The sequence below is a fragment of the Camellia sinensis genome, chromosome 5 (genome assembly GCF_055761805.1).
Source record: "Camellia sinensis isolate YWXY chromosome 5, ASM5576180v1, whole genome shotgun sequence".
NCBI lineage: Eukaryota > Viridiplantae > Streptophyta > Magnoliopsida > Ericales > Theaceae > Camellia > Camellia sinensis.
The window spans coordinates 9,503,366-9,529,478 of NC_138965.1; the positions used below are offsets into that span (position 1 = coordinate 9,503,366).

At 36.5% G+C, this 26,113-nt stretch overlaps 3 protein-coding genes across 6 annotated transcripts; 1 reads left to right on the plus strand and 2 right to left on the minus strand.

The window, feature by feature from the left end:
* Positions 1-411: 411 nt before the first annotated feature.
* LOC114280426 (GDSL esterase/lipase At5g55050) lies at positions 412-5,771 on the plus strand. The gene is made up of 6 exons (XM_082868196.1): positions 412-536; positions 3,945-4,125; positions 4,237-4,379; positions 4,515-4,736; positions 4,872-5,121; positions 5,339-5,771. Exons 1-6 carry the CDS (start codon positions 471-473, stop codon positions 5,560-5,562), a joined length of 1,086 nt encoding a protein of 361 aa, XP_082724322.1. The 5' UTR covers positions 412-470; the 3' UTR covers positions 5,563-5,771.
* Positions 436-10,216, minus strand: LOC114280425 (protein CYTOSOLIC ABA RECEPTOR KINASE 9). Of its 4 annotated transcripts, none has more exons than XM_082868195.1 (8): positions 9,501-10,216; positions 9,302-9,411; positions 8,203-8,983; positions 7,924-8,107; positions 7,613-7,762; positions 7,238-7,345; positions 3,945-5,021; positions 436-536 (listed from the first exon to the last, which is right to left on the minus strand). In XM_082868195.1, exons 1-5 carry the CDS (start codon positions 9,750-9,752, stop codon positions 7,719-7,721), a joined length of 1,371 nt encoding a protein of 456 aa, XP_082724321.1. In that variant the 5' UTR covers positions 9,753-10,216; the 3' UTR covers positions 436-536; positions 3,945-5,021; positions 7,238-7,345; positions 7,613-7,718. The 4 variants fall into 4 exon arrangements, with proteins under 4 accessions (XP_082724321.1, XP_082724320.1, XP_028078592.2 ...); XM_082868194.1 differs by having other exon boundaries at positions 3,945-4,726; positions 7,868-8,107; XM_028222791.2 differs by having other exon boundaries at positions 7,868-8,107.
* Positions 10,217-12,097: 1,881 nt separating this feature from the next.
* Positions 12,098-19,628, minus strand: LOC114280427 (coiled-coil protein). Its single transcript, XM_028222795.2, has 3 exons — positions 18,839-19,628; positions 14,868-14,987; positions 12,098-12,350 (listed from the first exon to the last, which is right to left on the minus strand). Exons 1-3 carry the CDS (start codon positions 19,394-19,396, stop codon positions 12,339-12,341), a joined length of 690 nt encoding a protein of 229 aa, XP_028078596.1. The 5' UTR covers positions 19,397-19,628; the 3' UTR covers positions 12,098-12,338.
* Positions 19,629-26,113: the final 6,485 nt, after the last annotated feature.

Sequence of the window (26,113 nt, forward strand, 5' to 3'; positions counted from 1 at the left end):
CTCCCACTGACCACTCCACATTATTGTATTTTTTGGTGATTTTCTATATTTGGGTTTGAGGAAGAGTGTCTCTAGGTTTGCTTTCTTTTGTAGATTTTATAGATGTTATTCATGTTTATGGGTTGATTTTAAACAAATTATAGAAAAAAATAATTACAAGACTAATGATGCCAGCCATGCTCAAAACGGAATTATAACGAATATTTTAGAAACAATTAAAGCAGTTTTAATTTTAAGAACAAACAAACAGAGTCTTAGCACTTGCATCAGCGCACATCTCAGCGTGTGGTCAGTGCTTGTGTCAGCATGTGTCAGTGCGTGTGTCAACGCTAGAGGTACCTTTTGGTACTTCATGAAACTTCTTTGCATATAAAGGTTGAAGTGAAGCTTGTAGAAACATAAAATCAAATTTCTGCATTGTAACAAGATATCAAATTCAGGGAAAGCAGAGCTTAACATTTCAATTTGTCATGGAAAATATATATGTTTCTTCCTCACTTTTTGTAATCCTTTGCATAGCAACGTTCACAATTCAGCTGGCCTGTTAATGTACACTAAACCTAACCCACTACCCTAACCCACTACATTCACTCCACTAAACCTAACACACTTACCATCTCCACTACCACCCACCACCTCCACTACCATCCACTACCACCACTCACTAACCCAAACCCTCTCCTATATAATGCCACTCTGATTTGTAATACAATACATCAATATCAAGAATAATATCAATCAATAATACATAAATTTCTTACATGGTATCAGAGCAAGGTTAACAACTTAGTAATTCCGCTTCACCGGCGGGCGGCAACCTCGCCTTGACCGCCCGCCGGACAAACCCAAATTTCCTTAATTTCTTCTCCAATGGCAGATTCCAGTTCGAAACCATCCCTGATGGCCTCCCTCCTTCAGAAGCAGAACCTTTCAGTCAGTCAGTCACCGCCGGCCTTCTGGTAAACGTAGGTGAGGCCACACTTGCCACAGTAGTGACGGTCGAAGTGATTGGCCATGAAGGTTCCAGCACCACACTCGGCGTTGGGGCACTCCTTCCTCAGCCTCTGAACCTTGCCGGAGTCATCGACCTTCAGCAGCAGACATCCTTGGATTTCACTTCCATGATGCCTTTTGCCTCCACTGGCACTGGCTGAGTGGTTGCATTGACCTCATCCTTCAAATCTTCTTCCATCTTATCGGGTATTTCAACTTCGTGAGTCGGCATCACATCATCAGATAAATCAAGCTGCAGAATCCTTTCCCTTCTCCTCTCTCTCGGCATCTCTCTCTCACTCAGCACCTCCATTGACAAACCCAAAATCCTCTTCTCTCTCGGGGGGACACCCAGCATGTTTTATCTATATACAAACATATATCTATATACAAACATCTCTCTCTCACTCGGACCGTTGTAGCAGACAGTTTACGGGGTCATGTTGGACCGTTGTAGCAGACAGTTTACGAGGTCATGTCGGACCGGTGTAGAAGACAGTTTACGGGGTCATGTCGGACCGTTGTAGCAGACACTGTGTGGTCGTGTCAGACCGATGTAGAAGACAGTTTATGGGGTCATGTCGGACCGTTGGAGCAGACAGTTTACGGGGTCATGTTGGACCGTTGTTGAAGACAGTTTACGGGGTCATGTCGGACCGATGTAGCAGGACAGTTTACGGGGTCATGTCGGACCGTTGTAGCAGGACAGTTTACGGGGTCATGTCGGACCGATGTAGCAGACAGTTTACGGGGTCATGTCGGACCGTTGTTGAAGACAGTTTACGGGGTCATGTCGGACCGTTGGAGAAGACAGTTTATGGGGTCATGTCGGACCGTTGTTGAAGCTGTGGTGGTGCACCAAGGGGGCGACTTAGGGAGTGCGCCATGAGTGACTTATACATGATACTGTGTATAACCCCCCCTCAAACTCAAATAGGTGTGAAGATAGAAACCTATTTGAGGTTGAAACAAAGGGATTGATAAAGTTGACTGGTGTAGAAGACACTGTATGAGTGTGTATATAGGCTGCCCAAAAGATATACATGGATGTAGATATCGAGCCCTCAAAAGTCGTGCCCTCAAAAGGTGTGTCATCAAAAGGCGTGTCATCAAAAGACGTGCCCGAGTCATGAAAAGGTGTGCCATAAAAAGGCGTGCCAGGTTGTCGATGTCAAAAGGCGCGCGATGCGCGTGGCTGTCTCTGGGTCATGGTCGTTATAAACCGAAGCGGAGGAGGCAGAAACTGAGACAGAAAAATTGAGAGAAACCTCTGAAAAATTCTTCATTTTGCTGAGAAAGAGAGGTCGTTTTGCTGAGAGAGATAGTCTGTAACACTCTGTTTGTGAGAGATATTCTGTAACACTCTCTATAACACTCTGTTGCCCAGAAAAAATGGCTTCGTCTTCCCGCGGGCTGCTTACCCTCTTTCCCGACCTCAACGAGGCTACAGGAGAGAGAACTGGTGCGGTGGCCAGTGAACCTCAACCAAACACTGCTGGGTTTGCTCCGCTGAACTTTCCGATGCGGTCTGTGGAGCAAAAAATGGCGGTGCAGTCGGATAAACCTAACACACTTACCATCTCCACTACCACCCACCACCTCCACTACCATCCACTACCACCACTCACTAACCCAAACCCTCTCCTATATAATGCCACTCTGATTTGTAATACAATACATCAATATCAAGAATAACAATCAATCAATAATAAATAAATTCTTACATGGTATCAGAGCAAGGTTAACAACTTAGTAATTCCGCTTCACCGGCGGGCGGCAACCTCGCCTTGACCGCCCGCCGGACAAACCCAAATTTCCTTAATTTCTTCTCCAATGGCAGATTCCAGTTCGAAACCATCCCTGATGGCCTCCCTCCTTCAGAAGCAGAACCTTTCAGTCAGTCAGTCACCGCCGGCCTTCTGGTAAACGTAGGTGAGGCCACACTTGCCACAGTAGTGACGGTCGAAGTGATTGGCCATGAAGGTTCCAGCACCACACTCGGCGTTGGGGCACTCCTTCCTCAGCCTCTGAACCTTGCCGGAGTCATCGACCTTCAGCAGCAGACATCCTTGGATTTCACTTCCATGATGCCTTTTGCCTCCACTGGCACTGGCTGAGTGGTTGCATTGACCTCATCCTTCAAATCTTCTTCCATCTTATCGGGTATTTCAACTTCGTGAGTCGGCATCACATCATCAGATAAATCAAGCTGCAGAATCCTTTCCCTTCTCCTCTCTCTCGGCATCTCTCTCTCACTCAGCACCTCCATTGACAAACCCAAAATCCTCTTCTCTCTCGGGGGGACACCCAGCATGTTTTTTTTTTTTTTTTCAAAGAATAAACACACACACCCCGCACTATTGACCCATGCAGAACAGCACCCAATGGATATCAGTGGTGCCCAGCTGCGCTTATCCACCCACTAACCTTTATTTTATTTTATTTTCTTTTTATTATTCTACCACACCCCAACACCACACTCACACCATCCACGCCTTTCTTTTTTTTTTTATTCCATGGACTGCTCATTGCTTATGTTGACACCATCCCACCACTCATTCTCTCTCTCCTTTTCTACTTTCCAACCCACCACTTTTCTGTCTGCTACAACGGTCCGACACGACCATACCGTGTCTCCTATCCTGTTTTATTTATCAGTTTATTTTTTTGTTTTGTGACTCTCTCCAAACTCAAGTTGGCTAGTGCCTATCCTCCTTGAGTTTGAGGGGGGCTGTTAATGTACACTAAACCTAACCCACTACCCTAACCCACTACATTCACTCCACTAAACCTAACACACTTACCATCTCCACTACCACCCACCACCTCCACTACCATCCACTACCACCACTCACTAACCCAAACCCTCTCCTATATAATGCCACTCTGATTTGTAATACAATACATCAATATCAAGAATAATATCAATCAATAATACATAAATTTCTTACATGGCCAATGCCACTGTTCCAGCCATATATATATTCGGGGACTCAATTGTAGATGTTGGGACTAATACCTACATTCCAGGGAGCACAGCAAGAGCAAACTTTCCTTTCAATGGCGTCGACTTTGCCCACTCAAGACCAACTGGGAGGTTCAGCAATGGCCTCAACAGTGCTGATTTTCTCGGTTAGTACATAGTATTACAAAAATTATATATATATATATATATATTCTACAAGAAACTTGCCACATGCTTATTTAAACTGACTTTGAGTTCCATAATGCTTCATTGATCAGCCAAGTTAATGGGGTTTAAGAGAAGCCCACAACCTTATTTATTTCTTGTTAGCCTGCAATCTAGCCTCAAAAGGCGTAAACACAGAGGTGCAAACTTCGCTTCAGGAGGAGCCGGGCTCCTTGACACTACGAATGAAGCAAGGGTAATTAAGTACATTCCTATCAACATATCTAAATTGAAACTTTTTAGAGCATTGTAGTTAAAATGTCATTTTCGTTCGCTTCAAGCTCTCACTATCTCTTCTAATGTCAAATGCCCCATATGGAGCAACCAACAGAAGGTTGTCTCCTTGACAAAGCAGATCCAACAATTCTTCACAGTTTACAACAATCGTGTAGCAGTCTTGGGTTCAGATGCAACTAAAAAAATGCTCTCAAAATCTCTCTTCTTTGTCAGTGTTGGAAGCAATGACATCTTTGTCTATTTCTCGACCAATAATACTATGCCTCCGGTACTATATATCACCCATCTTATGCATCAGTATGAGGCCTACATTAAGGTAATGCAAGCCATTAGACAGAAGTGTAACTAAATTCATCTTCTTCTTGTTTTTGTAAAGATGACACTGAGTTCAGTTAAATTTCACTATGTAAAGTTGTTTAATGAAACTGAAGAGGTTATGTCGGAATTGCAGACTCTATACAACTTTGGGGCTAGAAAATTTGGCATCATAGGTGTTCCTCCAATTGGATGCTGTCCAGCTCGGAGAGTTTACAATGCTACTGGAGGTTGTCTGGAAGGAATGAACAATTTTGCCCGAGCTTTCCATTTTGCATTAGATACCCTGATGAGAAAAATTAGCTCAGAGCTTCCGGAGATGAAGTACTCACTTGGAAACACACATGAGTTGATCATTAATGTCATACAAAATCCCAGTCATTTCAGTAAGCAATTCTCTCTAAAATTCAATTATAGGTTGAAACTGAAGCATTCTCTTAAGGAGGTGTTTGGCCACAAAAAGACAAAATTTCAAGGATAATGTTTTCTTCTCCCTGTGAAACTTGATAGAAAGTGACATATTTAGTTTAGTTGATTATTGTGAAAATTGAATAAAAGTAGGGTATAATCTTATTTATTTAAAATTTCTTCCAATTTTCTCAGATTTGAAGGATGTAGAGACGGCTTGTTGTGGAGCAGGAAGACTGAATGCAGAAATCCCATGTAATGTGACATCAAATCTTTGTGTGAACCGCAAAGAGTACCTATTTTGGGATATGTGTCACCCGACACAAACTGCTTCTCAGCTGGTAGCTGTGACACTCTATGATGGTCCTCCAAGATTTGTTACCCCAATTAACTTTCACCAATTGGCCGACGACAATTAGCCAACAAGTAGTTTTAGCTTTTTGATCAGTCCCTATCAAATGTGTAACTCATTCTAGCCAAATTAGTGTTCATCATTTAGGCTATATGCTTCTTTATTCTAGCCAAATAAGTGTTCATCATTGAGGCTATATGCTTCTTTTGATCTATTCTCATTTATGTATTAACTATCAAATATATCAATTGAAATGGTTTGATTGTTTATTTCTTAGTTGAGAAATTGCAGTAACTTAAACTAGTGAAGAAAAAGGACCAAAATGAAAGGTGAAATGGAATTCCCATTCCACTAGTCACTACGAAAAGGGATTTTATTACTATAGCAGACAAATGGTTACTTTCTCCCACTGACGACTCCACATTATTGTTATTTTTGGTGATTTTCTGTAGCTGGGTTTCAGGAAGAGTGTCTCTAGATTTGTTTTCTTTTGTAGATTTTATAGATGCTATTCATGTTTATGGGTTGATTTTACAGATGCTCTTCAGCAATATTACTTTTGTTGCATCAATGAGGTTATCATGCACATATTTTATTTCACAATCAATGGAAGAAGGAACCTACGACCAGCTTATCCGTTTAGGAATATAGCAATACGTAAAGCATAGGTTTTTTTTTGTTATTTTTGCTTTTGTAATTCCAACTGATTTTCGACAGTTTCTTAAGTTTATGACATTGACCTAAGTTATTGTTGGAGACTCTAGACAAGAGTTTGGTAGCCATATTATTTGTAGTCTTCAAAATTTTGTCATAGACCTCATTGGCAAGTATCATTTGTTCCATCACTCGCCCATATTATTTCCGCCATCTATGTCATTCAATAAAATTATCGTTATGTTTGGAGGATATTGTTGTTCTTGTTCTAAGCCACTTTTAACTTGAAAAGAAAAGCATGTTACAAAAAAAATTGTGTTTAGAAGTAATTGTCGACATTGAATAACTGAAACCTACGCATAGTTTTATTACAAAATTTGACGACTCGAATAGGCTAGAGAATGGCATAAAAATTACTTTAGTGTGTGAATTGAGCAAATCAAACATTACAAATTAAGAGTAGAACTCATAATGGTGTAAGTTGAGCAATACAAGACAGAAAAAGTAGAATAAAGAACTCTGAAGCAAAAAATAACAAAAGATCTATATCATTTAGGACTTCAAAGATACCAAATAGATAAGCTTCAATGAATAATCCGAATGGAGACACCATTATTTAATTAAAATATAAAAACACATTTTATTCAACATATTCCCCATGTATTTACTAGCAGACAGAAATAAAATACAAAGAGAAATGAAATGATTAAACCTAATTTCAAGAACTTTAGTGTGTGAATTGAGCAAATCAAACATTACAAATTAAGAATAGAACTAATAATGGTACAAGTTGAGCAATACAAGACAGAAAAAGTGGAATAAAGAACTCTGAAGCAAAAAATAACAAAAGATCTATATAATCTAGGACTTCAGAGATACCAAATAGATAAGTTTCAATGAATAATCCGAATGGAGACACCATTATTTAATTAAAATATAAAAATACATATTATTCAACATATTCCCCATGTATTTACTAGCAGACAGAAATAAAATACAAAGAGAAATGAAATGATTAAACCTAATTTCAAGAACGTTCTACAACTAGCTGTCATCTATAATGAGAATTCCGTTAGAATTTAACTCACCATGTCTGCACAAGCTTGTTCACCTTTGGAACTAATCCCATTGAGGAGCTCTTCTCTCTTCCTCTGCATCTTTAGCCCTTGCTCTGGCTCCTCAAATAACTGCAGGATCTGCCAAATAGAACAACACCATAAACCTTTTACTTTCAAGTTTTATTGTGTTTATGCATTTTTAACTCTACATGTTAAAAACTGCAAGCATCCACTCTTAAACAGTGGCAAACCAAAAACAGGTTGATATTGTTTTTTAATAGGCAGTTAGTTGAAAAATTATTTAAAAAATTGTTTGTTTTATTTGTTATAGAACTATAATGAAGGGAATAACTGATTTTTGTCTTAAATAGAAAGGGGAACTTGTGGGAAAGAATGAAATTTTACAGTTTTCATAGATGGCCTTCTAGAAGATGAATGCAAGAGGCAGAGGCGAGCAGCCATCATCATCGTTTTCATTTCATCCTTGTCATAGTCTTTGTTTAGACAAGGATCAATTAGGCGTTCGCATAGGCTGCAGCTGAGTAAAGACCTTGCCTGCAAGCCACATGGTTTTAAAAGCTCAAAACATTGAGTTGATAACAATAAACAAAACAAAATTCTTTTTGGATTAAATTAAATTTTCATGTCCTCTTTGTTTACCGAGAGCACTAAGCTTTCATGAGTAGATGCTTGGTTTGTCAGAATAGCCTCTTTACCAGTTATCAGCTCCAGAAGCACAACCCCATACGAATAGACATCTATTTTTTCGTCAATTTTTCCATACATCATATACTCTGGAGCCAAGTATCCGAAGGTCCCAACGACATGAAATGGCTTTGCATACCCTGAAACCTGCTGATTTTGTTGCTGATGTACTATTGCTGTTCCAAAACCTGACAACTATGTATAGAAAACCAAACACGTGTCAGTCCAAATTTACAATGGTGTCGTAAAAAACACTTCAACGTCATAAGACAAGCTGAAATACAACTCACTTGTGGTTGGGAATTATCGGAGAGTAAAATGTTGGATGATTTCACATCTCTGTGAATGATTGGAGGAGAGCGAGAGTGGAGGTAGTTCAGTGCCTTCGCCACGCCAATTGCTATCCTCATCCTCTCATTCCATCTAAGGCTTTTTAGTCTTTGATTCAAGCTTTCCTTTAGTAGATAATAAATGATTGCATGAATCTCTTCACAGTAACAATACCCAATGAGCGGAACAATGTTCTCATGTTCTAAACTACATAAAATTTCCACTTCATGAAAAAGGTCCTCTGCTGAGGACTCCGTGTTCTTGAGTACTTTCACTGCTACAAGCTGACCATTGTCAAGCTTGGCCTGGTACACCTTACTGTTCTCACCTTCTCTGATCACCATTTCAGGCCTAAAATCATTAGTTGCACAGCTAAGTTCCTCTAATGTGAAGCGCCTTCTCTGTGTCAATCTCTCAAACAGTTTATGTGTCATGCAGACTGGAATCTGCAACGCCTTTCTATGGCTCCGCCTTGTCAAATTTTCAGCTTGTTGCAGTGATGGTGATTTTGAGGAAGATGGCATTGTCAATGATTTTTGAATCTGACGGGTAGTTCCTAATTGTTCCAAGTTTCTATAATTTGATACACAGGACTGAGAATATTGAAGGACTCTACTTGCAGAGCCTTCCTGGGAACTTCCCTGCCTCTGCATCAAGATTCTTCCAACATTGTCCATTACCAGAAGGGAGCAAGTGGGAGGCAATGCTTTCAAGTAATTGGCAACAGTGGAATTCCTCGGCCTGCACAGGAATCCATAAAACCAAATCAGGATCAGCAAGACACGAAAACAAAGAAAAGCAAACACATAAGAATTATATAGATCACAGGCGCACAAAGAATACAAAGACTTACGTAATTTAACCCATGATCATAAAGGGTATAAACATAGTGAGATAACCTCTTTCCCTCAGCCATATATACATAGAAATTAGGGCAACAGGTCATAAGTGCAGAAATACCAATAAATAGTGGTTAGTGTCTAGTATTTACCAAAATTCATACTGCCCCAACATAACAAACACCTATGAGAGAGAGAGAGAGAGAGAGTTTTCCAGTACCATGGTGAGCTGCATCCAACTGCTAGAATTGTTGCAGAGTTGATTCGGACTTGATGGGCTAGTTCAGTAATGTAGCAACCTCCTCCACAGACCTTAACTTGGAAATCTACCTACATGAACAAGCCATAGAAGAAAATCAAGCAACACATCAGTCAATTGATTCCAGACTTTAATATGAAGAAAGTGTAAATTTTGTAACCTGCTTGGATTTGCAGAGATCTTCATGGATTTGGAAACTGTTTGTGTCAAATGTATCATTTGGTTCTAGCACATGAACAGCAAGCACATAGTCACCGGGCATGGCCACCGAAGCAAGCAATCTTAGCAGAATTTCTCTGCTGCAGTTATCGGAGCTTAGACTGACTATAATTGTTCTCTTCGTCTTCGTTGTCTTGGTCCAGAGGAGTGAACACCATCTGCAATTGATCTTCTTCAGGCTCTTGGCCATCATTACCAGAATTGGGTTTAATGTTTTCGCAGCATCCCATTTCAGAACAGAGAAATTTCATTGTTTTCCAAGTTCTTTATCTCATCTCTGTGATTTGGACATTTCTTATTCCATTTGATTGAACTTTTTGCTCATTTTTTACTCCCTTTTCCATTAACTGCACCAGCTAGTCCATAGGTTGAGCATTTAAAAATGTTCGGTAGGCATTCTTCATTCCTTCTCTGCAAATCTAAACTGTATGGTTAATTTTATTTATGTTACTCAATTCAAATTCTAATTTGCCTTGGGATTTCACAGTATCACTAAGCTACGGAGCACAAATTCTTGCCACATCAATGCAATGTTTGTAGTGTGCAAGAAGTAGGTCAGCTTATTGAAGCAGGTACTGAAAAAGAATCAATACCCCGAAGTGATTGTTGCAACCTCAACCACTTTCAAATGGACCCCTCTTAAGAGCTTTAAGCTTTCTGGTCATGTTTGATTCAAAAGACTAATAGTGAAGTATTAATAATCCTATTAAATTAGTGTAGGATTCACTATCCAATTGGATTAATATCCATTGGATTAATAATCCCACCCCTACCCCATTACTAATAATCCTACAAATTTGTTGGATTAATTATCCATTGGATTAATAATCCTAAACCAAAATGTTAAAACAAACATGAGATAATTGGACTCACGGATTAATAATCCTAATCCCATACTCTAATCCACCCAATCAAACATGCCCTCTAAGTATGAAAAACCCAACTCTTAAACGCTATGGTCCAATCACTGACCCTCAACACAGACCTCATAGAAATAGTATGGTATGAGCAGGTGAAAAACAATCTATGCATTAAAATAAATCAACTCAAATCCATCCATTTAATAACAAATTTAAGTGAATTAAGTTAAATAGGATACAATTCGAACAAATCATTTTGACCAACACATTTACTTTATTAAAATAAGTAGACTCTTTTCTCAATAGATGGTGGTGCGGGGGCAATGGAGGAGGTGTTGATTGGGTGATAGAGGAGGTGGAGGCGGTAGATTCATTTCTTTGTTGCTTGTTTTTTATTCAAATTAGCAGGGTACTTATCTTCAATTTATTTAAATTTATAAATTTGACCAGGTTTAAAAGACTTTCAAACAAGTAAATATCGAACAAGTTCATAGTTTCGGATTAACATCTAACAGCCAGTAATTTGCTGGAATCCTTGACACAAGAAAATAATAATAATAGAAATGATGTGCTTGTCCGCACACTTCACTTCTCTGAAACATTTTGTGCCAACTATCTTTTCTCTTTGTTCTTGAGCAACTCTTGCCATAGAGAAGGATGATCAATTAATGAAAGAAATAGACTAGGCCAGGTCATCCCATTAGGTGCAAATTAGATTGGCTCAACTTTTTTTAAAGGCTTGAATAAGATATTTTCAAATTCGATACGGATTTAAACAGAAATTCAAAAATTTAAATTAGATTTGAATGAACTTGGACAAAAACATCAAACAACCCGAGCAACTCGAAACCTAAATTATACATAAATAGATATATAAAAATATTAAATATACATATAAATTATAAGTCATTACATGATATTAAAATAATTTAAATTATGAAATCATATTAAATATATATTATATATACAAATAACATAAAATCTTGCTCTTTTTTTTTATTTTCATTCATAAATTATAAAGACTACTATAGTGACATCTTTCTTACATTATATAAATTATTAATTTTGATGGCATTAATAATTTTCTATAAATAAATACAAAAAGGTAAATAGAGTCAAATTTTAATAATTTAATAATGTAATTACCAAAAAAAAAAAAAAATCATTTACAATTCAAACAACTCGAGCAATTCGAGCTTAACTTGAGTCGGACTTGGACAGCCAACCTCGAGTTACAATTCGGATCTGGGCAAACCTGGACAAGTCTCAGGACAACTTAAGCTAAGCTTGAACAACCTCCTAATCCGATCGAACCCGCCCGAATTGCACCCCTACATCCCATATATGCCATATCAGGGCAATCATTTTCATATCTCTGTCGAGGAACAGAGCTTCAGAAACAAAAGCCTCAGCAAAAACCACAAAATAACATTTAAACATTGCAAACGGTAACTGTGCAAAGTTGCATATACACAACCCTAAAAATTACATCATCAAAGCTTCTTATCGTTAATCCAAACTTCAAGAACGAAAGCAACACAAATCAACCATTCTTTAAAATGTTCCATGATGAAGCCCACATAGAACCGCCACTTCATGCTTCATGCAATTTCTTTGCTAATGCATCATCCCAATTAGTTGTTTACAAACTCAACAATAATCAAAGAAAAAGTCCCGATAATCACAATCGTCACAACCATAGATGCACTGAAATTATTGGGTAAAAGATGAAAGGTAAGCATTATTACTTCAATCAGGCTTTATCAAAAGCCTGAAAAACACCACATAAACAGATTTTCTACAGAAGCCGAAAACCTCAAATAATTTATATATGCCCAAATACACATGAAATTGTAGCACCCTTTTCAAGTCAAGCCCAAGCAATTTTGCCTACATTGTGTTTGGAGATGCGCTAGTTATCACTCCACAACCTGCATATATAAATTAGAATGGAGTAAGAAACAGAAATAACAGCAACACATCAAGATCAGAAAGTAAACAACAAAATATTCAGTGAGAGGTGGATATTTAGGAAGCGGGTTCAGATCTAATTGAAAATTAAGACATGCTAGCCATTATCATAAGATCTATAAAGAGCTGGTAATTGCTGTTTAACCACCAAGTTCAAAATGAATAAGTGTGGTTTTTCAAGACCTAGAACACCAGAAAAACAATGAGCTACAAACAACATAGTCTAGTCATAAGTAGGATACAATCCTTAACTGGTGGGGACACCAAAAGCCTCTGCCCTTCCATCCCAAATATTGATATGGAGACAGAATATCTATCAGACCGCTTTCCATGCTTGCCAACTAATTTACCAGCAAAGGTACTTATTTCTTTTCCCATTTACATTAATTTAAAAGAGGGCCATTTCCACATGCAAAATATAGCCTGCAACCAGACAGCTCCTTTGAAGGGAATAATTATTTGCCTGCATAGCCTCATATGACATACCAATATAATGCAACTCCAAACAATGTTGGGTCGAGTTCAGGTAATTCACAATTGGTTTAAAATTACACAACCCACATCCAACCCCATCAATGTTGGTCACGAAAACCACAAGCTAACCCAATCCCAACCCAACCCATACCATCGGCCCAACTGCAGGGGTTGATCATCGACCCCAATGGCCAGAACATAGGCCTAAGACCTCTCCACCACCGTTGCAAGTGGAGCAACTCAAACCTAACACGCGTGCAAACGAACTCATTTATCCACTTGACAATCTAGAACAGCAGTCCAACCTGCCACAGCATGCCACCAAATAACTAGAAAAAGCAATCTCAAAAAATGACGCATATATAGTTGATTACTAAGTGGGTTAGCTCAACCTTGTCCATTTAAAGAAAGGGGTCATTTGGGGAGTTTCAATTGTAGCCTAAAGCCAAAAAGTCATTAAAAACCCAAAAAGGCAACAAACACCAAAAAATCAACATTCATTTTCATTCACTTTACTTTTTGTATATCTTTTCGTAAAAAATCAAAAAGTCATCCCAAACATATTAGTTTTTTTCATCTCATATTTTAGGCAAAAAACCAAAAAGTCCTTAAAAAGGCTTGTTCTCAAACGACCCCTGAGTTTGTCAAATTAAGTTCCAAGTCAAATTTTGAACCTACATAGAATGAGAGGCATATGGTGGTGTAAAAGGCAGGTTTAGTGGAACCCTATCATGTCTGCTAAGGCAATTCCAATATAAGCTTAACTGAGGTGTGGTTTGGCATCCAGTTAAACAAGTCACATTTTTTCCGACTTTTTTTGTATTTAGTGATTTTTTTTTTTTTCTTCCAAATTTATGTAAAAAAAAAATTACATTTCTGGTCCATCTAGTGTAGAAAGATTAAAAAAGTTCAACAAAAAAAAAGAACCCAAAAAAAATCACTGAAGACAAAAAAAAGGTCTCTTTTCGGCTTTTTTTTTTTTGTCTTTTTTAGCGGACAACTTTTTTTGTCACATTTCTGGTTAGACTAGTCGAGTAGAACCTAAAGTGTAAAGTTTTTTTAAAATTTTTAAAAATAAGTTTACTAAAAAAAAATCAATAAAAAGCCCAATCCCAAACCACACTTGAATCACGGTTCATTGCAAAACAACTGGTGGTAAACTATAGCTGGCAGGAAGCCCTCATTCCTTGGGTCCTGTCATTGTTCCCTGAGGGAGGATATAGGATAATACTAACATATAGGTTTAACTTCTTGAATAAAAATAAAAAATAAAAGATAGCCCAACAACTTAGCTAGCCTTTTCATGGATTACTTTGAAAAGTAGTTTTTTTTTTTTTTCTTTTTTTCCTTTCTAACTTTGGGTAAAGCTAAAGCTCCACTAGAATCACTAAATCATCGGCTCACTTTAAACCAGAATAATACAATCCCATGATATCCACACCTTCAATAACGTGAAATATCAAACCAATGCCCAAGCAAGAAAAGATAGAAGCAATATGCAACGCAAGTGAACAGAAAATCATGTACACATCCATCGCAAAATTTAAAAATTAAAATAAAATAAAAAAAAAAAAACTTTCAACAATTTTATGAGAACCACTCCTCAGCATGATTAAGTGCAACAGAAATTGTTGAAGAATTTTTTCCATTGAAATTTAAACAATTAATTTTAAAATTCCGACTTGTTCAACAAAACTAATTGAAAAAGTTGATTCCCTGCTGACTTACCAAATGCTTTGGGGATATTGCACTTATTAAATGATATAAAGTTCCTAAAAATTTCTAAAAACCCTTAAATGATTTAGGATTGTATCAACAGATAAACATCTGATTGGTCATATTAATAAAAAATAAATAAATAAAAGTAACAGTAGGAAAGGAAAATGAGAAAGGACAGTTGTGAGAATAATCTTGATAAACTATAAGAGTAGTAAATGATAACCACTAGAATATAAATCAAATCATCTTAGGAAATTGTCTAGAGGATCAGTTCATAAGTTTACCTGGTTCAGAGGATTGTCAGGAGATTTCTTCCAAAGCTTCCAAATCATGTCCTTATACTGGGTGTGAGTAAGACCAGGCTTCTCTTCCTTCAGACTGGGAAGCTCAGCTTCTTCAAAAGCCTATGAGCATATGAAAACATGCGAAAATCCTTCAGTAGGTATTTTGGAATAATGAGTATGCGAATGTATAGGTAGCATCAATTCACACCTGATGTAAGAATAACAATTCTCAACATACCACAGGATTGGTCTTTTATCAGTCTAAATGTCAGATCGCATGTAATTATCATTATGCTTATCATGCATACCAAACGTCAAATTAATTAGATATCCATAGCCATCCCATCAACATCATGCTTTACATTAGAGTTTTATTATAATAGAAAAATCACTATGGTGGAAAATACAGTGCAAAAGACAAGATCATAAGATAAGGAGATCCAAGGAGCACACCCCTGATTGAGAAAAAACAAGGTCTAATGATAATGACCTAATAACTAAAAGTAACTCTCTCATGCTCATGGGTATGTTGAACAGCTTGAAGTATTGTACTAGCAATCACAACTTAATTCTTGAACCACATGCACCTGAGACCTTAAAAGTGTATGTGCATACTACTTGCAAACATAGTTGTCAAATCGGAATTCAAATCGTGAATTGAAATGGCCTTGTACTGAATTGCAAAGCGAATCGACTCATGAATCGTAAAGATTCGGTCATTTTTTCTAAATTACTTAAAAAATATATTTACACCTTTGAATATTAAATATATCTTATGAATATAAAATATTTCGACTTAAATCAATAAAAATGTTGTTTTGAATGATGATGATCATGTAGTTTTATAGGTAAAAAGTTAACAAAAATTCCTATGTAAGATCACCGTTTTACCTTTTTTCTTTTTTAGTTATTTCTTATCAACCATTCATAATAAAGACAGTAAAAAAAGACAAAACTCTCAATTTCTAAAGTAATAATAATTTAACAACGATATTGATATTTGGACAATAAGCATACATACTTTTCCAAGTAATAATGACTAAATAATAAGAAAAAATTATTTATGATCTTTTATTTTGAAGCCTAAAACATTTTAAAAGGTATAATTGACATCAGTCATATTTAATTTAATAAAGGGTAAATTACACTGACACCCCTTGAGGTTTCTGTTTAATGCTCTTCACATTTGAAAAATACATTCCCCTTCCTGATGTTTGTAATCTCATTCCAAATTACCCCTGGATTGCTAATGTCATACTCTAAAATTTTCTAAATGACCATCTTACCATTTCTTCTTCCTATCATCATGATTACATTTTACAACTTTCCATCATTAAATTCTACTTGAACATATTCTTATTGAATAATGAGATACAAACATAAATTTTATATAGAATTTTCAAACACAATGATATAGCTTAATGGTAACCTTTCACTTTAAAACAAAATACACGTAAACATGATTTATATTTACAACAATATCGCTATCACAATATTTTTATGATATTTTTTATATAAATTTTTATATACGAATATCATTTTTCATTTTTATTTCCACCATATATCTAGATTAGATCAATTTAATCTAAATATATTTAAAAAGTATAAAATTTGTACAAAATATTTTAAAAAAAATTCATTCAATACAACAAAATAAGATAAAATATTAAATTTTTGTATTTTTTTTATTTTTGTATTTTTTTATTTTTTGTATTTGGTGAATTTTAAAATTTAAAAAAAAAAAAGGCACAAAATATTATACTACTTAAGTATATCTAGATTAGGTGTATCGAAAAAAATAAATAAATAAATAAATAATTGCTTAATAAAAATCAGTAAAAATAAAATAAATAAATAAATAAAACACAAAAAATAAAAAATAAAAATTCAATTTATTGTGTGAGTTAAACCAAAGAAGATATTTGTTATTTTACTAGAAGATGATTGTTGACATGAACAAAATATCTGCATTGTTTTATATTTTACATGTATAAAGGTTAAAAGACAAATATATTATTTTAATTTGACAAGGAGGTAAGTTTAATTTTTAAAATGTGAAGAGAGATCTGTATTAAACAGAAGCCTCAGAGGATGTCAATGTGATTTACCCTTTAATAAAATAGGAATCAATAATTCATGGTATAAGTTACTTTAATCTTAACATTTTTAGAACACATTATGATTTCTTTGACGAAAAAAAATGAGAAGAAAGGTTAAAAATATATTAGGTCTAATTAAATCTGATTGGATCCTATTAAAAATTTCATAATCACTAAAATAACAACAAATCATATATATAATGGTTATTTTAGAACTAAACGCTATTAGAAGTTATATTATGTTATTTTTACTAAAAATATGGAGAAAAAAAGAGTTGATAAATATATCAGACATGATAATTTCAAAAATTACATAAATCGTAAAAAGTGAATCAAATCGTGAATCGATTGTGAATCTTGCGATTCACTTGAGATTCACTTCTAAAATAGGTTCACTCATAGATTCATATCGATTTTGCAAAAATTACAAATCGAATCGCGAATCATTAGATTCTGATAACAGAGCTTGTCAATAATGTCCTCCACTTACTGAGCTTGGAATTGATTATGCATAAAAGAAAGTGCATGCATGGCAGCTACATGGCAAATACCTCGAGTACAATTAACAATTTAAGGGAGATCCCAAAATCGGGACAGAGGTTACCACTGGCCTTACAGGTCAATTAGTAACCAATTGGACTCCCACGTTCGATATGAAGGACTCTAGTCCCCTCATTATCATGTCTAGCCAAGAAAAAATAAATAAAAGAAGTATTAAATAAATGAGTGCAATTTCCCCATCTTTGTCTTCCTAGCCTCCTTGCCCCCAATAGTTAACACCAACTTCTTGCTTATTACTTGTTCCACCTGTCTTTGCTCTGCTAGAATCATCCTTGCCATAAATCCACTATCACAAATCCATAACACGTGGCAGCTTTAACACACCCACACACAAACACCCCCAATTTTTTCTGCCTCGTTTGATAGAGCATTGTTAGAAAAGCGTCAAAAGATCACTATCACAAATCCATAACACACGTGACAGCTTTGTTTGGGTGTGTTAGAGCATTGTTAAAAATTCTGCCTTGTTTGATAGAGCACTGTTAAAAAAGCGTCAAAAGATTGAAACCCATGTGTAAATGGGAAAGCTACCACCCCTCATATAGCTAGTGGTAAAAGGAAGCCTGTTGCATGAAATACAATCTTCTTTTATATAAACCGTGTGAATATCAATATTCATTCTTTTCTTCTCACTTCCCACATTGCCTTAAAGGGTGCCAAGTTTCCACTACATAAACATGTCATTGTATGCAATATTAGTAAACCTATATTGCAAAAAAAAAATTAACCTATATTAGTAGTTTCTCAGGTTAATTTGGTAAACCAATAACCCAACGTCAATACCTGAATAAGTGGTCAGTTCTAAGAAATTCTGAATTGCAATCGAGTTGTGACTCCTTCAGAACCTAACCATACTAAGCTACCAAGTTCGGGGTGGGTACAGTTCCATTCTTGGGTTGGTCAGTTCACTTATGCAACCCTACTTCTCATAGTGCATCTATCAATTACAATTATTTGTCAACCACACTTATACATGCTCCCCTATTCAAACATTAAAAGATTCAATTAAAATCCATAATACAGATCCCATCCTTACTCAGCATTAGAATGACCAGACTCATCATGCAACTTCCTATCTAACAAAGTTCTACCTAAAATAAAGAAGAGGTATATTATAAAAATGATGTATTGATAAAGCTTTTTGAAGAACCTATCTTTACAATGAATTGCTTCTCCTAAACAAGTTAAGCATAATAATACTTCAATAATCAATTTAAGTACAACAAGACATAATTTACATAATCGGAATGAAATTTTACAATTTTCAATCAACAAAACAACTATCAACAATAAAAGTTGAATCAAACGCACCTTAAACAATGCCTTGAGTCTCCTCTCGGGATGCCTATCGACCGGCAAACTATCCGCAACCGCCATCTGCGCAATCGCATCCTCAACCGACCTTGCCTCAATTATCGAATCATCGCGATTCGTATTCGCAACGAGTACTATTTTCTCGTACTCCTCTTCTCCCTGAGTCCGGCTCTGCCGCCGCTTCGCCTCCTCCGCTCTCTTCAAAATCTGCGCCTGCTCCGCCTCCCTCTGCCGCTGGAGCTCCGACTCGGTGACTTTAGGCACCGGAATCGACACTCGGTTCGCTTTCTTATCGGGCTTGCGGCTAGCTTTCTCGAGCTCCTTCTCCTCCTGTTCGGCGATCCGGCGCGCCTCTGCTTTGCGAGCGGCTGCCTCGGCGCGTTTCTCTGCCTCCTCCTCCCGCTTCTTGGCGGCGCGCGACTTCGAGCCCTCGGCTTCGCGCCAGTACTGGTCTTCTTTATCTCGAGCATCGCGATCTTTGCGCTCGGCTTCGGTGGCTGTCTTCCGTGCCCTAGCCTCCTCGGCTTTGCTGTTCACGCCCATCTTCTTCGGCATCTTCTTGCTTGTTCTCTATCTCTCTCTCTTTCTCTCTCTCCTCTAGAACTTGCGATATGGGAGGTCTGAGTTTGAGAATCGAAAGGATTCGATCGATGCTTCTAGGGGGGTTAAACTGAGTCACTCCATCGAGTTGATGAACTGAGTCACTCTATCGAGTTGTGAGTGGGCCTGTAACTAATTAGAACTTTGGGCTGGAATCAATGGGCTTAAAGTAAACTAGAGCTTGTGTAAACTGCCTAGCCAGTGTGAAAATTGGATCTTAAATATGATGTATTCTAATTTTTTTTATCAAATTTTTTGAAAAGATTTCTCTTATCTTAAATTTATCTTTTGGTCAAATTCGATATTAAAAAAATCATTTTCAATAGTTCATCTTCTTAAATTTTCATCAAATTATTTATTAAATTCTTAATTTAGTGAAAAATATATATATCTCCCTTGATTTGATGAATGGATTGAATATGGTTATTGAGCACTTTTTTTTATCAAATATAAATTTGATTGAAAAAAAAAATTAAGAATTAGAAACACTCTTTTATATATATATACATATATATATATATATATAAAGTAACGCATAATGATTTTTATATAAATTAAAATGAATTAAAATAGATAATACAAAAACTAAATTACAAAAAACAAAAACAAAAGTGTTAAAAATAAATAAATAAAAATAAAAACTGAATCATAAGCTATATGGGGAACTCAACCCAATCATATTATTGGAAAATAATGATTTTCGGCAACTTTAATTAAAAATTAAAGTGGAACTCAACCTCCGGTTGAGATAGGTTTGCGTGGTTTTGTAATCTCTTAAATGAGAAAATTATAATATAAAAATGATGGGCTGAAACCATTGAGTTCTGAATGAAAATTGTTTTATAAAGTGGGTATCAGTAAAAGTTGAGCTTGGGCCTAGGCTTAGACTTGGACTTAAGTTCAATTTTAGGCCTCGTTTGGGAACAGGCTTTTTTAGTAACTTTTTAGCTTTTTGGCTAAAATGTGATGTAAAAAAAACTAGTATGTTTGAGATGACTATTTGGCTTTTTACAAAAAGATGTGCAAAAATTAGAGAGAAAATGGAATCTTTGACTTTTGGATATGAGTTGTTGGTTTTTTTATTTTTTTAGTGACTTTTTAGCTTGTTGCCTAAAAAAGTCACTTGCCAAACGAGGCCTTAGTCTGGACTAGCTTAGGCTTGTGTATGTGCATGTGTTGGACTTAGTCTTGGGCATGGGCTATGTGTTATGTTGGACTAAACTTGTCTTGTGCACATGTTTTAGTCTGGGTGTAGATTAGACTGTGACTCAATGCCTATATTCATTTTGCGACCCATCTAATTGAATTATTTAAATAGCATCATATATACATATTATTTATTTATTTATTCAACCTTTGTAACTCTCATCTTTTGATAATATAGTTGATGATCATTATGCACATGGGAGTTTTACACCTTTGTATCTCTAGCCTTTAGCCCTAAAGGCTAGAGTTAATGGCCATTGATGCTAAGTTTATGGTAGCATTCATGGCTAAGACCTCTTTCTTACAAGTATAAAAATGGTCTTTCCCCTCCAACTTAGAAGAAGAGTTGTAGAGAAATTTTTAATGGAAAATGAAGATGTTTTGAGATAAAAAAAAAGTTGGAGATGATTTTTTACACTAAAGAAAAAATTTCTATTCTTTTTTGCTGGTTCCTTCTAAGGTTCTTGTTAGAAAAAGTGTAACCATTATCAAGTTTGTCGAAACTATTCAGAAGGTGCTTATGGTTTCGATTGTCGTATCCTGGGAGACAGATGCCGACGTTTCTTTAGCATCCATCAGGAGGCGATGAATCTGTTTTAAGAAAACTAGGGCATCACACAGATTTCGGTTTGCTTCCTTTTACTAGTTTTATTTTATTATGAATTTCTATAAGTTTCAACATGTTCTTATTCTAAGATTCAAAGTGGTTGTTCAATATGAATCTATTTATTTTGTTTGATTTATACAATTTGTACAACACATATGACATTAGGTTTTCAATTAAAATATTGGTATATCTACATATTATTTATATATTGTATTGGGAAAATATTATGGTGTGCATCTTTTAACCTTATAACTAAAAAGAAAAATAACAAATTTTTAATTTTTTGAGTCATAACTAAAAAAAAAAAGTCATAATTAAACACAATATGAGACATAACTAAATAAGAAAATGATATAATTAAAAATACATCTAGTATATCATTTTTAAAGGGGTGCATATTAGAATTTCCCCATTGTATTTATTTGTTAAAGTATTGAAAAAGATGCTCTATTTTTTCTTTCCAAAAAAAATGACAAAAAATAGGCCTAAACATTGTTTTAGAAAGAAAAAAAAAAAGTTAAAAAAAGGTTGAAAAAAAAGGAAAAAAAAAAAACTTAAAAAAAGCCCAAATCAAAAACAAAAATAAGCTCAAAAAGACATGAAATAGTAAAGGTTAATCTACTAATTCGATTTGCATCCACTCACTAATTTGTCCAATCTGTTTAGTAAATTTTGAAATCATAAATGGTCAAATGCAAATGAGATTTTCTCAATCTAATCTTATTCTATCGAGTGATGAATGACTTACGACTCCATCTAACTCGATATGTAAACACTCCTAATATTTAGACACGCACAAAAGTTTGGCAAGTGAGTTACATTTCTACTTTTGAACTTTGTTTCTTTGTTCATTTCACATCACAGGCAAAACAATTGAATCGAGTTTGAGCCAACCAAATTCAACAAACGGCCACATCTTCAATGCATATTTCAATTTTGAACTTGAAAAGCCAACTCCTTTCTATCAAATCAACCCATCTTTTTTATTACTTGTCTACTATAATTCTCTTTTTGTATACTTTAGCAACAAGATATGAATTTGGACCTTTAACACTACCATTGAGAATTCAAAGGTAGTGTTACTATTTGCTTTAATAAACTTTGGAGTGTTATTGTTATGGTTTCATTTGGGAAGTTTGGTTGTTTTTTTGGCTTTTCTAGTTTAGGTTAAAAATTTTGTTAGGATTAATTTTTTTTATTAGGATTAATTTTTTTAACTTTTATGAAAGAAAAAATGAAAATGATTATAATTTAAGGTACGTTTTCATAAATCTCTTTTCACCTACTTATGTTTTATTTAGTCCACATTATTTTTTTATATTCCAATAAGTCTTATGGTGACATACTTACCAAAATATTCTTAATAATATTTACATTTACAGTATGAATGTTCCGTAATGTAAATGTCCACACCATCAATGTAAATGTTAGCATATCAATGTGAATATTCATATTGTCAATATGAATGTTCACACTGTCAAAGTGAACATTCACACGTCAATGTGAATATTCATATTGTAAAATATAAATGTTCACATCACTAAATTGCTAACCGTTCAAAAAATATTTGTAAAAGTAGAAATGTCCGTAAAATACCTTAAATATGAGAATTAAGATTTGATAAATAAAATATTCAAATAATAGGACTTATTGGAATATAATAATATCTTATGGACTAATTGGGATACAAACACTAGAAAAAAAAAATTCTAATAAATCTTCCTTATGATTTAAATATGACATTTTATCTTATTGACTTTTTAATTTATTTTATCTTTTTATGATTGATTTAAACAAAAAGTCAATTCAACCCAATTATCAAACGACACCATAATATAGTCAAGCAAAAAAAGTAAAAATTACGAACAATAAAAATCAAATTAAGGTCGAAGGTAAAAAGTAAAAAGATAAATTACATTCACCCTCTCTGAGACTTAGAAAAAATATAATTAAACTCATGCTTTTAATATAATTATACTGATTTTTCTTTTAGTAAAACTAACATAATTGAAACAAATACAGATAATGAGTAAATACTGAAATAAAAAGATATAACTATACATTTTAATAAAAAAAAAGTATGAAAATATTATTTTTTTTATTTATATGATTAATAAATTGTGGGGATATATTTTCTGAATACCAACACGTGGCATGGTGACGCCGACGTGTCAGCCGAGGTGCCACGTGCCCTGGTAGTTAAGCCGAGGTAATCTCGGAGAAGCCGAGGTCATCTCCGGAGATATCGGAATCCGAGATAAGGGGCAAGAGTCCTAAGGCAAAAAGGGGACTTAACCAAGATAAGGATAAAGCTCTTAGGGAGTTTATCCTTATCTCTTAAAGAGTCGAGAGTAAACAGTAAATTGGAGTTCATAGAAGTCATACTTCTAGTGGGACTTGGATTGAGTATATTATATAAGAGAGGCACCCCCGTGGGTCTAAGATATGTAATTTATGTTTTGAGTATTCAGTTTAATACTTGATTATCTTTGAGAGATATACTGACTTGATCGTCGGAGTGCCTCCGGGTGGAAGAACCACCGCCGGAGCTTTTCCTTTCTGTTACAGGTTGCTAAAGCCATCTATTCTACCTGTGCTCTCCAGCAGATCACTAAACGAGCAGTGTGGTCAGATTTTCATCCACACAATTTGGCGCCGTCTGTGGGAACGAAGGAAGAATAGATGGCCAGTAACGGACAACAGGAAAATATTAGGGATGACGCCCCCACTGGGATTGGCAGACCAATTGACCTTGACATTGAAGGAGACAACCACAATGCAGAAGCCCGTGACCAGGGTCACAGAGAGAACGACGTCATCCCAGAAGGCGACACGTCAAAAAGAACAAACCAAGGAAAGTACTACAATGAAGATAACCTCCAGGTATGGAGGGACAGGTGCCTACGGAGGGATGAGGAAGTGAAAGAACTAGCAAACAAGTTGGCGGACCTTTAGTCGGTCGTCAACTTCATGATGCAGAATAATGTTATGCAGCCACCATACCCGCTGCAAGATACGCCGATGCCGGCGAACAACACTCAGAAGGGTGGAAGAAAAACAATCCCCGAGGTCCCTCAGCATACCAGGAGCGGGAGGCATTCTCACCGGCCTTCCAGGGAAGTCGGACGGGAAAAGCTGAGGCAAGAAGAGTCCCGAAGGACACACCACGTGAAGAATCCAGACCCCAAAGAACATCGACATGTTCAGGGGCAAGTACTCCATTTTGACACAACCCATGAAGAAAGATCCAAACGGACCCACCACGAGGCCGAAAGCAGTGTACCAAAAAGACTAAAATCCAAAGACAGCCGAGCTCCAGGGAGGAGCAAAGAAGACTTAAAGGACTACCTCAAGAGGAGGCAGCAGAATGCAGAAGCCGAGGTAAACTCCCCAGTAAAACGGAAGACAGCCTTCTCGGTGGAACTGGACAAATTCGAACCACCCAAAAGATTCAGTATGCCGAGGTTTTAAATCTATGATGGTAAGTCAGATCCAAACTTTCATGTTGGGCTATACCTGAATTCAATGGCGTTATATAGCGGGAACGAGCCGTTGCTCTGCAAAGTATTCCCCTCATCCTTTGGGGAAATTGCATCTGATTGGTTCCATAAGTTACCAAAAGGAAGCATAAAGACATGGGAAGGCTTGGCCGAGATGTTTGTGGCCAGATTCGTGACCAACAAGCTGCAACCCCTGAGGGTTGATGCTTTGATGGCTCTACGAATCACCAAAGAAGAAGGCCTCAGGGCCTATGCGAAGAGGTACTACGAGGTGTTCAACCGAATACCCGAATGCAACCAGGAAGTAGCAGTCGTGTCCTTTAAGAACGGCCTGAAAGATGACTGCCCACTACGGAAGTCTTTGGCAAAAACATTGCCAAAAAGCATGGAAGAACTCATGGCAAGAATTGAGAAATACGCCAGGGCCGAAGAAGATACATCGGGGAACAAAGAGGTGAAACAAGAAAAGGGAAACGGCTTGCCAAAGCGAGGCCGAGTCAACAATGGGCCGACCAAACAAGAAATAGAATTAAGAAATAAACAGGCGGTAACCACGGTATTCCGGATCCCAATCCATAAAATCTTAGATCGGATTCGAAATCAACCTTATTTCAGGGCTCCGGCAAGAGCACCGGGGGAATTCATGGGAAGGAACGTTGGTAGACGTTGTGCCTACCACAATGAAGAAGGGCATCCAACTCAAGGTTGCAGAGCCTTAAAAGCACACTTGGAGGACCTGGTAAGACAAGGCCTTCTGAGGGACCTGGTCGATGAGGCCAGAACAAGGGAAGAGCAGGCAAGGTTGCCTCAAGCACCAGCAGCACCCCCTCCCCCAGCACAGCTACCACAAGCAGGAGAACCGAGGGTGGTTAATGTGATCCACTCAAGGGTCAACGAAAATGAAGTCAGAGGAGAAACCCAGAGGGTAAGACATTTACAGCATATCTACCAAGTCGAGGAAAAGAGACATCGGCCAGAAGAATGCCAAGGGCCAATGATAGCCTTTACTGAAGCCGACCTAGAACTGGTCCAACATCCGCATAATGATGCCTTGGTAGTATCCCTCCAGGTTGGGGAGTGCCAAGTAAAACGCATCCTAATAGATCAAGGCAGCTCCTGTGACATCATGTATGTCAGATGTTACAAAGAGCTAGGCCTTCACCCCGATGACCTAGAACAATCAAGCGGCCCGATGGTCGGCTTTAATGGAACACCGACATGGCCACTGGGAGCAACAAGCTTAGAAGTACAAGCCGGCACTAAGAAGATCAGGACGGAATTCCTGGTAATTGACACACCCTCACCATACAACATCATCTTGGGAAGGCCGCGGTTGCATGCAATGGGGGCAGTTCCCTC